Below are 15,108 nucleotides of genomic sequence, written 5' to 3' on the forward strand. Positions count from 1 at the left end.
GCAAATCGCCATTTTGTGAGGGAGGAAAAAAAGGAGATCTTGTGTTTCTGCTAAGCTTTCCTCCAGTGCATCCACACACCCACCTCACCCCCCCCCCCCCCCTCAAGTTATAAATCACTCCGTAGGAGCACACTTAACCCTTTGATCACCGGATGTTAACCCCTTCCCTGCCAGTGTCTTTTATACAGTGACAATGCATTTTTTTTTTTTTAGAACCGATCACTCTATTGGTGTCACCGGTTCCCAAAAAGTTCACTTAGTGTCAGATTTGTCCGCTCCAATGTTGCAATCCCGCTAAAAATGGCTGTCATTACTAGTAAAAAAAATAAATAAAGAGCCCATAAATCTACTTTTGCACAAACCAATCAATATACACTTATTGGTAAAAGAATACATTTTAAATTTATGAAAATTAGATTTTTCTATTAATTTTATTGGGTGTGTTTTATAGCAGAAAGTAAAAAAAAAAAAAAAAATATATAATAAATAAAATAATATTGTAGGTCTTTTTTTGTTTATAGCACAAACAATAAAACTGCAGAGGTGATTAAATACCACCAAAACAAAAAAAGGTCCATTTGTGGGGAAAAAGGAACATACATTTTATTTGGTTACAACTTCACACGACCGCGCAATTGTCAGTTAAAAGCAACACAGTATTGCAAAAAATGGCCTGCTCAGGAAGGGGTGGTGTAAAACCTTCCGGAGCTGAAGTGGTTAAACAAAAAAGTCCTCTTTTCTCCTTTTGGAAAGTATTTTAGACACACAGTTGCAAGGCAACAATGTGACGCCATCCTACGTGTACTTAGTAGTTTAGTGACATTACATAATTTTAAAACTGACGGGGCCTTAGATTGGCTTTACATCAATACGCTTCTGTTTTCATAGCACATTTTTATAGTTTGTTTTCTAAAAAAAAAAGGATGCTCAGCATCTAGGGAGATATGAGAAGAGCCTGCCATTTTCCAAATAGAGCTAGATGAGGTTCTCTGTAAACATGCATTTGCAGCTCCTATTGTCCCCTCGACGCATGTGAATGAATTAAACAAAAATAAATAAATAAATAAAATAAATAAAAACCCACACATACCTAGACTGTTTTGCGTAACGCAACAACTCAAGCCCACTGAAAACAATAGGCTGTCAAGTAACTTGGGTTTTAAGGTGCGAATACGTGGTCATGTGTGTGAACAGGTCTTTAAGAAAGTACAGTGGTGGGCATTTATCAAGCAAATTATTCCTGGCAGCCAACTGTTCAACTGTTACAGATTGCACAGATCTTCAAAAGATTTTCAGAAATAAGAAGCGCTGTAGCTTCATGGGGGAAATCAATCAAGCAAATTAAATGAGAAATAGATACAAATCAATCGGTCTCTCATACTCCAAAGTTTGTGCAAATGTTTTTCATTCTATTTGCAACCTCTATGCCTGCAATCTTGAGAAACAATTTCCTGGCACGAAAACAGATAGTGGGGGAAAAAAAATAAAAATGGATCCAGCCAAACCCACCAACAATAAGTCAATGGGTGAGGGCGGTAAACCAAGTTGTACCACAGGAGAGAATAATGTACGAACAAAGGGGAAATGTGCAGCAATATGAAAAGATCTGGGCAAAATGGAACAGATCATAATTAACAACGGATGCAGGAAGACCTGAATATATAATATAAAAGTGAATAAAAAGGATGAAGGAAATAGTGACTATAAGATGGATGAGTGGGAAATATGAGATGTAAGAGTGAATGGATATGAAAATAGGAATATATGTTAAAGGGTCACTAAAGGAATTTTTTTTTTTTTTTTTAAACAACAAACAGGTTATACCTACCTCCACTGTGCAGCTCGTTTTGCACAGAGTGGCCCCCGAATCTTGGTCTTCTGGGGCCCCTCGACGGCTGTCTCGGCTCCCTCCCGCAAGGACTACACAACTTCAAGTGAGCTCCCTCGCGTGAGGTGTAGTGCTTGCGGGCGGGCGAGCTCCCGTGATACAGTGAGCGGCTACGACCGCCAGCTGCATTACTTGGCCCCGCCCCGGCGCACCACGTCATTTGATGTGATTGACAGCAGCGATAGCCAATGGCTGCGCTGCTTTCAATCCATCCACTCTAGCCAATCAACGGCCAGGGTGAGCAGCGAAGAGGACGTCAGGGGCGAGTGCCGGGCTTTCAAGGGGTCAGGTAAGTAAAACGAGAGGGATGTGGGGGGGGAGGGGGGGGGGGCAGCACTGTCAGATGCTGCATACAAAAGGCTTTTTATCTAGATAAATAAACCTTCCGGATTTACAACCCCTTTAACCCTCAATTTGTCCCAGTAACTAATTTTTAACCAAACAATTGAAAATGGAGTTGTCACCAGAGCAAGAGGTACAAAAAAATAAAAAAAAATCCACCAATAGGGACATGTGATAATGTGAAAGCGCTAAAATTCCATTGTCTTTGGAGTGATTTTCTTTCACTTCCTGTAGCTTCTTCAGGACAGGAAGAGAAATCTCCCCATCAGGGAACAGACGGGGGGGAAAAAAATAAAATAAATAAAAGCCCGAGAAGGTTTTAGCATTCTCTAACCAAAACGGAAAAAGTTTCAGCATTGCATACAATTCAATAAGTGAAGATCAATATTAAATGTGTAAGTGCCACCAATCAGAAGACCATTTTCACTGTTGTGTTTTACAAGGAAATATATTCACATGCAAATGTCTGTTAAAGCTGAATGCCAGGAAAATCAAATATTACCTAAATACAAGAGGCAAGTGTATTCTTATATGCATCTTGGTGTGCTTTGTGCATTTCTTCCAGATAGGAGCATTAATTCAGCGTGAAACTGCTTCTGTGAAGGAGCTTTCTGTAATCACTGCTGCTCTCCATGTGCAGAGTAGATGTTCCCATCTTCCCCCCCATAACAGTAGTTTTCCTCAGGCAGCCTGTAGCAGGTACCTGCTTACCAATCTCTTATATGATCATAGCAGCGTTTTTCAAAGGTGTTTGGTGCAATCACATTGGATTCATATCCTCTGTGGCCCAGAGTTCAGCTTTAACATTAGCAATATTGTTTGTGCACTGACCTCACAAAACAGGATGTCGGAGATCGTCCACACAGATTCCAAGGAGCAGTCAGACAGTCCCGTCTCATTTGCTACCATTTGCATGAACTCCTGTTGAAAAATATAGAATTTATGAGCAGAAAAATACAATTGCTTATCTGTCTTAGATAATTCCTTCACTCCATGATCTTACCAAATTGTCTCTCGTCATGTTAATATATTCTGGAGAGTGCCGTGTCTCCTCTTGCAGTTTTGTATATTTCGGACATGGAAGTAATGGAAACTTCAGGAGCTGTTAAATAAAATAAAAACACCACACACACGTGATGAAAGTGGCAGAGTGGTGACAAGCAATGCAACTAGGCTACGCTCTATATTGTCAGTCACATGTTTATCATTACTTACACGCTCTTCAGAATCTGGCACTGTATGCACTGGGATAGGCTGCCAGGTGAGGTTTGAAAGGAATACCTGGGAGCCTTCAGGTGGGTAGAGACCTGCCAGATTGGCCTCAGCGCTCATTAGTGTCCGATCCACATCTGTACTCCTTATATAGATCTGATTAAAAAGTAGAACAGTAGGGTAGATGAACAGGACCACCACATCATCACAACAGTTCTGGGCTAGGAATAATAAAAAGATGGCTTACTTAAAATGAACCTGACCTAAAATGCACAACAGTGCTGAAGTGCAGAAACCTTGTGGTTCCTGCAAAACAGAGGCGGCTCTTAGGCAGTTGCCTAAGGCCTCACACTCACAGGGGCTTTGCAGCCGCCTAATTTGCCTGTGATCAAACAAAGATTACTGCGCTGACGGCTCACCCTACCCCCCATTGGAACTCTGTGGCCAATTGGGTACAGGCCAATAGCATAGCAGCCTCGTCATGGAGCATCCAGTCCGGTGGCAGCAAGTGCCTCTAGGTAGCGGCAGTGTCCGGATTACAGCACCCAGCTCCAGGTGCCATCTCTGCAAGCCGTGTGGGCAGGTCTATGTGGTTCCCTAAGGCAGCTGGGGCTGCTCCTTCAGCCAGCTCACCCCGGCCACCCCACAACTGCCCCGTCGCCTACTGGAGTCAGCAGTCCCCATGACTGAAGAGGAAGGATGGGGCTCCAATCTCTTTGATGATACCTGGGTGACCCCCGCGACCGATGAGAAAGTAAGTGCACCCCGTGCCTGGGTAGGAGGAGTGGCGGGGCGGCTGTATATAGAGGAATTGAGCTTTCCATATTCCTCCATGCAGCTGCTGAATATGCTTGCAGGAGGAAGAGGAGGAGAATCAAGCATTCTGTGGCTACATGGAGGAATATGGAAAGCTCAATTCCTCTATATGCAGCCGCACGCTGCTCCTCCTACCCAACTTCTTATGCTAAACCCCCCCAATCCTCCATCCGTTTCTTTTGGCTTCCACCAGTGCTCTCAAGCTCCCCCAGTGCTCTCCACTCTTCCCTGCTCTTTGCCCCACCCATGTGCTCTCCAACCTCACCAATGCTCTCCAGCTCCTGCCCAGTGCTTTTCACCCCCGCCCAATTCTCTCTACCACCCCTGTACCCTTTCCTGTCTGCCCTCACTCCCTGCAACTCTGCTAGGTTCCCTCCTGCAGGGATCTGTCAGGATGGAGAGCAGGGAAGGGACCGATATCATGGGCTGCTCAGTCTAAAATGCCGGGCCTAATTTTTTGTCCCAGTGCGGGCCTGGCAAGGAAGATGAGCAGCAAGCACCAATAGCCTTTGGAGGGAGCTCTTAAGACCTCCCAGGACAGGCTGACTGGGGCCAGAAAATGAGGATGGGCAGAAGGTGCAGGGGGCCAGGGCCAACTCCATCTCACACCAAACAGATCCTCTGGAAGGAGAAAAACACTGTCCCCATCCAGAACGAGAACAGACCCTGCCTGCTGCTGGCACAAGGTACCGTACTGAGCATCACACACCTTCGCACAGACAGGAACAAAGGAGGGGCTGCAGACAGGGACAGAGCTATTTCTTTTATGGTTTTTTTTTTTCCTCTCTCTCTCTCTCTCGAATTACTCAATGACCCCCTTCCTCAATCTCCCAAGGCACAGGGAAAATTTCTAGAGGGGTTGTCACCTTGCTGGGTCCCAGATGTTTTATTGGCTGCATATGTCTGATGGGTGACCAGGGTGCAGATGAACTGTGTGCTAGATCTGTGCATCTTTTTGCAGCCATTTTTAGATTTTGAATTATTTTTCCCCATTATGGGCGTGAGTGGGCCCCCATGCCTAAGATTTGCCTAAGGCCTCACAAAGACCAGAGTCGCCTCTGATGCAAAAACCTGTTTTAATCCTTAAAGTGGTTTTAAAAAAGGTAAAAAGTTTCTTGCCTTAACGCACTCTGTGCATTAAAGCAGAGTTCCACTCATTTTTGTATGTTTAGTAAAAGTCAGCAGCTACAAAAAGTGTAGCTCTTGACTCTTAATAAACACACTCATCTGTCCCACGGTTCAGTGATGTGGCTGCCCAAAGCCTTGCTTCTCTCCCCCTCGCCTCTTCGCGGCGCAGAAATTGCAAGTGTGGTCACCTGGCTGTGACAGCTTGCGGCTTCACAGCCGGATATGCTCAGTGCCTCCCCATTGGTCGGGCAATCTTCTGGAACATGCGACATGTCCCAGAAGATTCCAAGGAGGGAGGGGGAGGGGAAAAACTTCCGCTTGAGCCTAGGCGGAGCAGGTACCTGAACTTTCTGGTATTTAGCCATGTCTCTTGTTCAACTTTAAAGCACAAAAGCTCCCACTAAAAAAAAAAGTCTGAAAAAATAATAAAAATGATGGGGCATTGCACTGGGAGGGTTGAAACTTTGTGTCAGATGTCAAGGACCCATGCACAACCTAGTTCATTTTACGTATGAGACTTAGGATCCAACACCCAGGTTTCTAATCTTTCAAATTTCTCTCCAACACCGTAACAGAAAAACATTTTACAATAGTTTATAACATTTCAGTTTTGAATAACGCAGCTTCCGATTGACAATTTATTGCAATTCAAGACATAGAACTAGTCCAGTTATTAGAGGTGCTGCTGATAATCATACACTGCTTACTCATTTAGGCCACATGAGAGCAAGAAAAATATTAATAGTCTGAACCCCTCCCCCCATATACTATTCTCTCTGTACAGGGAGAAGCTTGGAATTTTTTTCAGATATTATAATTAGGGTTGATCCGATACTAGTATCGGTACTGATACCAAGCATTTGCACGAGTACTGGTGCAAATGTCACAATGCCTAATCCAATATTTGGGCAGGCAGGGGATGATCAGTGCAGCCCATTACAAGCACCGATCTCCCTGAATAGATTTCAATAAAAGTAGCTGACAGCAGCTTCTCCTTCTCTCCTTCCCACAGCTGGACATTTGGCTGGCTTCTGTTGGTCCGGCTGCCATACATGCACACAGGCTGGTTTCTATTTAACTGGCCAATATCACCCAGTGTTCTGCCATGTGTGTGGGGCTTAAGTCTGTCATTTTACTATCATGTTATCTCACGGTGTTTTAGGATTTGTTATTTGTACAGAAGCTTTATAAGCTGTTCAACATTTTTGAATTCATGAAACAATAAAAAAATTCAAATAGATACATTATTGTCTTTATGGAAAATTTCTTACCTCATGTCGGTTGTATGATTCATTAAGGAATCCTTTGTATCGCTCTCGCAAGGCCTGTCCCAAACCCCAGTGCTGCTTCATCCCAATCTGAAAGCAGAGTGCAAAATCTAAAAAACCCATGCACATCAGACTGCCCATCACACCCATACCAAATCATTGACAAAAATCATACTTTAAAAGGAGTTGGCAGCCATACCAGTGAAAAGATTTAAACACACTGTAAAAGCCCAACTCTCCCTGGGCAGTCTCCTGCCTAGAGCACAAACGACATTGCTGTTTAAGCTCTAAGGCTAGGTTCACACTTGTGCGGACCATGCAGCCCAGGCTTACACATGCACTACAGCCCATTCTTGTGAATGGGCTGTTGTGCCCCCTTGAAACACTGGAACAGTCCCTGCACTACTTTGGATATCGGAAACCCATATTAGGAACTGCAAGTACAGCGCGGTTCCCAGTGCTGGTGCGATTTCCACCCGCCCGTCCCATGTTTGTGGTGGTTGCAGCTACGGGAATTTATGCGGGTCCCACAGTGGGACCATCCATGCAGGTGTGAACCTAACCTTAAGCCATTTCTTTTTTTAGATTGAGTAGAGGGGGATAAAAACCGTCGTTTTTTTTCTTTGCCATCTGTGTCTAATTAGAGGGATTTTCCTTTATTACCTGTCCTGTAGGAGCAACAGAACGTGGGAAGCTACTGGTCCAAAAAGTGAGGCAAATCCCCTTTAAGTCAGCTGTCACCGTAACAAGTCTCAAGATTTCTCTTGCATTCCTGTTCTGATGGTGACTTAGTGGTGGATTTACCTTCACTTTTAAAACATTGAAGATTAGGACAATATCTTTCCCCCCCCCCGCTTTCTCGGGTATACAGACAGCAATAAAAAAACCCGACAATGGTTCTAACCCCTCGCCACTGAATCCAAAAAAAAAAAAAATTACTTTCAAATTTATACTAGTTTTGTACATATTTAATTTATTACAGTCAAGCTTCTTTACAGTAAGATTTAAAAAAAAAATTAAAATCAATAAAGCACCTGTAAAAAGAACAGACTTTATACTTATCTGGTCCAGCACATATTAGTGCAATCTACTGGAACACTTTGGGCTTGTCGGTTGCCCGCTTCCTCTGCTGGACTCAGTGGTTCTTCCTTATGTCAGTAAAGGACACCGAAGTGATGCAAGGGCTGATGGGAGGAACCAGCGTGTTTGGCGGGGAATGCAATATACTCAACTTTCCAGCAACGCACACGTTGCAATGCTGCCACTTCGCTTCTTCCCAACTACACAAGTTATTTGACCCTTTGGGTGCCTTGAATATCTGTTACCCTCACCACAAGCTGTAGTTTCTCCTGATGGCTTGTACATTATGTAGTGTAGTGTATGAACCAGTGGTGGGAGGTACAGCATGTAGTGGGGGAGCAAGTATTTAACACACCAAGTATGGAATATGAACAGTGCCCAAGGCGCAGTGAAGCAGTGACATTTCAACACGCAGGCCACCAGAAATGCAAGTATATTTCCCCTACTCTTACAGGCATATTATTCTGTACAAGTGACCCTATGAGTAAACAAGACCCTGACTTTGTTTAGAAGTAGTCCAAAAAAAAAAAAAAAAAAAAAACAAAAAAAAAAAAAAAAACACCGTCAACTTTGTGTAATTAGATGGGAGAAATAAAGATCTAAGAAGTGAAAGATTATTTTGCAAAAATCTGCAACTATTTTTACCCTACCTGTGTGAGCTGGCCAAATCCCTGAGGCCAGGCACTTTCCTGATGAGGATCCTTTGGGTAAGCCCTGACTGGGGACCGGTCACCATGACGATATACCTGTGGGAGAAAAGACAGGGAAATCATAAATGCAAAGAACCCTCTCTCTTGTTCATCACATACAGAGGTTGATTTACTAAAACTTGAGTGCAAAATCTGGTGCAGCTCTGCATAGAAAGCAATCAGTTTCCAGGTTTATTGTCAAAGCTTAAAAAGGAGTTCCACCTGGGGACAAAAAACAAATACTGTAGCTGATGGCTTTTAATTTATGGATATTTACCGTGTCCAGGGATCCCGCAATGTCATCCAGAGGATGCTGGGACTGGGACATAATGGGCGGGGACATCATCCGGTGATGTCCCTATATAAGTCGCCACGTCCCTGCCATTGTGAGCGGAGGCAGCAACGAGGCAACATCTGAACAGAAGAGAACAGAAGACCGGGCCACCACCTGTAAAAGAGCTAGAAGAATGCGCGGTGGCCCGGCAAGTAGAACCGAAGAGGGGGACAGGACCCCCGAAGTAGAGGGCGGCGGCGAAGAAGAAAGCCGGGCTCCTCCGCTAGTAAAAGAGCTAGCAGAAGATAGCTGAGGAGTCCGGCGAGAAGACCCCCGGAGCTGTGCAAAAAAACTATTTTAACCCTTGTGTGTTTTTTTTTACCCCATACTCATTCACATAGGGTGGGAGGCAGGTATCCGGGGGCCCCCGTATTAAAGGGGGCTCACGGATTCCGATAAGCTCCCTGCCCGCAGACCCCGACAACCAACAGCCAGGGTTGTCAGAGGCCCTTGGCCTCAACATGGGGACAAGGTGCTTTAGGGTGGGGGGGCCCCCCTTCCCCAAGGCACCCCCCATGTTGAGGGCACGCGGCCTGGCATGGCTCAGGAGGGGCGCTCGCTCGTCCCCCACCCCCTTTCCTGGCCAGCCGGGTAGCGTGCTCGGACAAGGGTCTGATGTGGACCTGGGGGGGGACCCCCCACTCTGATTTTTCAGAGTAGGGGTTCCACTTTAAGACCATACCAGGTGACGGGGCCAGCGATGCCTCCTTCGCTGGCCCGGCTACCTGGAGACGCGCTCAAAATGAGCGGACTTTCCTCCGCGTGTGTGGGCGAGTCCGTTCATTTCAAAAGTACGGCGGATAGTCCGGCGGACTTAGTACACCGTATTAGTCCACTGAAAAAGTGCCGTGTGTGGGCAAGTAGCTCGTTCGGAAAGTCCAGCGGGAAGTCCGTCAGACTAAGTCCGCCGGATAGTTAGCTATGTGTGTATGCGGCATAACAGAAACAGGTTACAATTATAAGCAATGAACTCCAGATTGTATTCAGGATTTCAACAATCCTCATTCCCCGTACATATATTTGACTGTTTCTCTCTTCGACACTGCAAGCACAGGCTATAAATAGAACCAGTCACCAGTGATTATTTGTAATAACTGAAGCCTAATGTCACGTACACACAACCAGACTTGCCGGCAGACTAGGTCCGACGGTCTTCTCAAAGGACTTTCGGCGGAGTTCTGACAGACTTTCCCCACACACGAACGGACTAAGTCCAATTGAAATTTCATTCATTTTGAACGGGATGACGTAAGACGGGACTAAAAAAGGAAGTTCAATAGCCAGTAGCCAATAGCTTCCCTTGCGTCGTATTTGGTCCGTCGGACCAGCATACAGACGGACAGTTTTCCCGATAGGAATTGAGTCGGACAGATTTGAAACATGCTCTATTTCTAGGTCATTGGATTTTTTTTAAAGAAAAACGATCGGATCAGCCCACACAAGATGGGATTGTCCAACTCCATCGGACCTAGTCTGCCAGAAAGTCTGGTCGTGTGTACGTGGCATTAGGCCTTTTTCAAATGGGCTGTCTGATCAGGTCTGCCTGTCAGTTTTTTAGGCATCTCTTATGGGACCCTCCCGTCTCTTTTACGGAGTGCCAGATGTCTATTGAATAACACTGTCTGCAGACCAATGTTATTCAATAGACACCGATAAATATCTCTGGTAAGAAAATTCCCTGTGCATCTTAATTGTCTATGACTTTTAAAAAGGGGCTTATATTATAAGATGCCTTATTAAATCGGCAAAATGGTTATAAATAGGGATGCACCGAAATTTCGGCCGCCGAAACATATCGGCCGAAAATGCCCTTTTCGGCAATTTGCCGAAAGAGAAAAACGGCCGATAATGGAGCCGAAAATGGGGCGGGGACAGGGTAGGGGGCGGGGCTCCGCCCCCCACCCCTGGTGCGCCCATCATGAAAAGCTATAACATTCCAAATAGTGCAGGAGAGCCGTCTCCACCACCTGTTTGATCACAGAGCGGGAACATCACAGCTTTTATTTCAATAGCTGTGTGTTCCCGGCCGTGCGCCGTCACGTACAGCCCCTCCCCCTTGTCCGGGCACTTTGATAGACAGATCACCCGTAGGATTGGACGGATGATCTGTCTATCAAAGTGCCCTGACAAGGGGGAGGGGCTTACGTGACGGCGCGCGGCCGGGAACACACAGCTATTGAACTGAAAGCTGTGATGTTCCCCTGCTGTGATCAAACAGGCGACAGAGGCGACTCTCCTCTTCTCTCTTCTCTTTACAGGTTGGCTGCTATGAGGGGGACACACTGGCTGGCTGCATTGTATCATGTGTCATGTACCACGTCCCCAGTCTCTGACCACCTCCTGTACCACGTCCCCAGTCTCTGACCACCTCCTGTACCACGTCCCCAGTCTCTGACCACCTCCTGTACCACGTCCCCAGTCTCTGACCACCTCCTGTATAAAAATATTTTTTAAAAACTGTCATTTTCGGTATCGGTGCTGTTTCGGTATCGGTTTTCGGCCTAGTGTATTTTTCATTTTCGGTATCGGTTTCGGCACCAAAAAACCCATTCGGTGCATCCCTATAAAGGGTTTACAACCACTTTAAAGTAATAAAGGATCTTTGTTTTATTTTTTTAAATAATAAACTTACATGCTCTATGCAATGGTTTTGCACAGAGCAGTCCAGATCCTCCTCTTCTAGGGTCCCCCATCAGTGCATCTGGCTCCACTTGCCTTTGAGTACCCACCTAGCAAGTCACTTTCTGGGCAAAGGGAGGTGTGTTACTCATGTGGGCTCAATTCCAAGCCACTCTGTGTGTATATGCAGGGCCGTTTTTAAGGCAGGGCAAAAGGGGCAGCTTCCCTGGGCCCTGTCATTGTTGTGGGGCCCAAAGAAGCTGCCTCATACTTGCCAAATATTCCAATTTAAATTGTGTCATCCCTTGAGGTTTTAGTTCCATGCTGTGCCCTGATATCTGCAGACCCTGTGTTTATATGTAAATACCGACATTGATATGTAAATAGAGACAGACCGGCGATAGGGGATATCTATATCTATCTGAGGTCATATCCACCATCCCCTATACTGAATACTGCCCACTGGGGAGGTGAAGGGGCATGCTTGAAAGTCTGCACTGCACTGCCACCAAGCCCAGGAATCCTAGGTTACCTAGGAGTTTAGTGTTTATTAATGGGCCCCCTCATCTCTCCAGTCCATGGTGTGCCGGCAGTGAGGAGATGATGCGCTATAACCTATAGCAACCAATCAGTAAGCAGTAATGATGTGAAGTAACTTATAGCAACCAATCAATCAGCAGTATTGATGTACAGTTATCTCTAGCAATCAAGCAACAAGCATAAATAGCAACCAGTCAGTGAGTGGTAAAGATGCACTGTAACCTCTGGCAACCAAACGCAATTGCTGCCTGATCTGATTCAGTAAACTGATTTTAAGTCTTGCTGCTTTTTATTACATGGCTTAAAGCAGATGGAGAGCGAAACTGCATGGGGAGGGGGGGGGGGGGGATAATGTTTGCCCAGGGTCCAATCAAGATTAAAAGACGGCCCTGTGTATATGGACACACATAGTGCAGCTTGCCCCCCTCATCACTGGGTTAGATGGACAGCAGCGGGAGCCATTGGCTGCACCCAAAAAAATTTTTTTTTCCGTAATGCATTCTCTTCATTGAGATTTAACCAGTTGCCGACCGCCGCACGCCGATGTACGTCGGCAGAATGGCACGGGCAGGCATAAGGGCTTACATGTACGTCCCTTGCCTCCCGCGGGTCGGGGGCCCGATCGGGCCCCCGCCCGGTGCCTGCGGCGGTCGGTTTTCGTCCGGGAGCGATCCGGGACGAGGGGGCGGCCATTCATTCATGGCCACCCCCTCGCGATCGCTCCCGACGAATAGAAATCCCCCGTGACATCACTTCCTCTCCTGTAATGTAAACACAGGAGAGGAAGTGATGTATTCTCTCCTCCGTGTCGGTATTTTTCGTTCCGACACGGAGGAGAGCGGATCGGTGAGTTGCACCAACACTCTACACACACAGTAGAACATGCCAGGCACACTCACACCCCCCCGATCACCCCCCCCCCCCCCCAATTACCCCTGCCCCCCAGTCACAGTGACACCAATGTCATTTATTTATTTATTTTATTTATTTTTTTTTTTGCATTGGTGTCATTTGTGACTGTAATAACTGTTAGGACAGTTAGAGTTAGCCCCCTTTAGTTCTAATGTACCCCCCTAACCCCCCCAATAAAGGTTTAACCCTGTGATCACCCCCCTTCGCCAGTGTCACTAAGGCTGGGTTCACATTGCAGCGGTTTATGAGAACGAATGTGATTCGCACCGCACTGCAGTGCAAATCACATCCGATCTCTGTGCGATTCGAGTTCAGCCATTCGCCGCACCCGCCGCACCCGCCACACCCGCCGCACCCGCCGCAAATTCGCACGGGACCCTTTTTTTGGCCCGCAGCAGAATCGGATCGCATGGGTGTTCACACCATGCGATCCGAGTTTGCAGATCGCACTGCGATATGCGAACTGATCTGGGGGTGTCATTAACATTTCACTGACACTCCCAGCAGTTCGCATAGGGCAGTGTGAACTGCCGCCGGGAGGCATGCGATGCGGGAACCCGCCGCGGATTCGCGGCGTTTCCGCATCGCTCCAGTGTGAACCCAGCCTAATAAGCGATCATTTTTCTGATCGCCGTATTAGTGTCACAGGTGACGCTAGTTAGGCAGGTAGGTATTTAGGTTCGCCGCAGCTTTTTATAGCGCCAGGGACCCCCATATACTACCGCATAAAGCCCCCTGATTGCCCCCTAGTTAACCCTTTCACCAGTGATCACCATATAACTGTTACAGGTGACGCTGGTTGGTTAGTTATTTTTTTTATAGTTTCAGGGCACCCGCCATTTATTACCTAGTCTCACTAGTGTACCCCTAAATTTAGGGGTGTCTACTTTCCAAAATGGGGTAATTTGGGGGGGGTTTGTGCCATCTTGGCATTTTATGGCCTTCAAAACTGTAACGCCCTTAGAAAGCCTGAAGGCGGTGCTTGGTTTTTGGGGCCCCGTACGCGGCTAGGCTCCCAAAAAGTCCCACATATGTGGTATCCCCGTACTCAGGAGAAGCAGCAGAATTTATTTTGGGGGTGTCATTTCACATATGCCCATGGCATGCGTGAGCAATATATCATTTAGTGACAACTTTGTGAAAAAAAAAAAAAAAAAAGTTTGTAATTTTCCCGCAACTTGTGGCAAAATATAAAATATTCCATGGACTCAACATGCCTCTCAGCAAATAGCTTGGGGTGTCTACTTTCTAAAATGGGGTCATTTGTGGGGGTTTTGTGCCATCTTGGCATTTTATGGCCTTCAAAACTGTAATAGGTAGTGAGAAGTGAACTCAAAAATTTACGCCCTTAGAAAGCCTGAAGGCGGTGCTTGGTTTTCGGGGCCCCGTACGCGGCTAGGCTCCCAAAAAGTCCCACATATGTGGTATCCCCGTACTCAGGAGAAGCAGCAGAATTTATTTTGGGGTGTCATTTCACATACGCCCATAGCATGTGTGAGCAATATATCATTTAGTGACAACTTTGTGTAAAAAAAAAAAAAAAAAATTTTTTTTTGTCATTATTCAAATCGCTTGAGGCAAAAAAATAAAATATTCAATGGGCTCAACATGCCTCTTATAAATTTCCTTAGGGGGTCTACTTTCCAAAATGGGGTCATTTGGGGGGGTTTTGTACTGCCCTGCCATTTTAGCACCTCAAGAAATGAGATAGGCAGTCGTAAACTAAAAGCTGCGTAAATTCCAGAAAACGTACCTTAGTTTGTAGATGTGACAACTTTTGCGCAAACCAATAAATATACAATTATTGACTTTTTTTTTACCAAAGACATGTGGCTGAATACATTTTGGCCTAAATGTATGACTAAAATTGAGTTTATTGGATTTTTCTAATAACAAAAAGTAGAAAATATTTTTTTTCAAAATTTGCGGTCTTTTTACGTTTATATCGCAAAAAATAAAAAAAAAATCGCAGAGGCAAACAAATACCATTAAAAGAAAGCTCTATTTGTGGGAAGAAAAGGACGCAAATTTTGTTTGGGTACAACATTGCATGACCGCGCAATTACCAGTTAAAGCAGCGCAGTGCCAAAGTGTAAAAAGACCTCTGGTCATTTACCAGCAAAATGGTCCGGTCTGAAAGTGGTTAAAAAAATAAAAATAAATAAAAAAAAAATAAAAATAAAAAATAAAAAACCCCCACACAAGTCTTTAGCCTTTAAAATTTTAGTTTTCTGTTTAGATAAACTTAAAGCAGACCTTGAACCCTTCCTTAATGTTCTG

The 15,108-nt window shown here is 45.5% G+C and overlaps 1 protein-coding gene across 1 annotated transcript in view; it reads right to left on the reverse strand.

Moving 5' to 3' along the window:
• The window catches only part of ACP2 (acid phosphatase 2, lysosomal), a 40,440-nt gene that overhangs the window by 23,601 nt on the left and 1,731 nt on the right, over positions 1 to 15,108 (reverse strand). Inside the window, exons 2-6 of the mRNA XM_077461396.1 lie at positions 8,385 to 8,480; positions 6,658 to 6,744; positions 3,446 to 3,598; positions 3,234 to 3,332; positions 3,062 to 3,151 (exon numbers count right to left, since the gene is read on the reverse strand). Coding sequence (XP_077317522.1) covers positions 3,062 to 3,151; positions 3,234 to 3,332; positions 3,446 to 3,598; positions 6,658 to 6,744; positions 8,385 to 8,480 — 525 coding nt within the window. The remainder of the gene's footprint in view (positions 1 to 3,061; positions 3,152 to 3,233; positions 3,333 to 3,445; positions 3,599 to 6,657; positions 6,745 to 8,384; positions 8,481 to 15,108) is intronic.

This window comes from Lithobates pipiens, unplaced genomic scaffold, assembly GCF_037356315.1.
Source record: "Lithobates pipiens isolate NorthernLeopardFrog02 unplaced genomic scaffold, aLitPip1_a1.2 Scaffold_10, whole genome shotgun sequence".
Classification (NCBI taxonomy): Eukaryota; Metazoa; Chordata; class Amphibia; order Anura; family Ranidae; genus Lithobates; species Lithobates pipiens.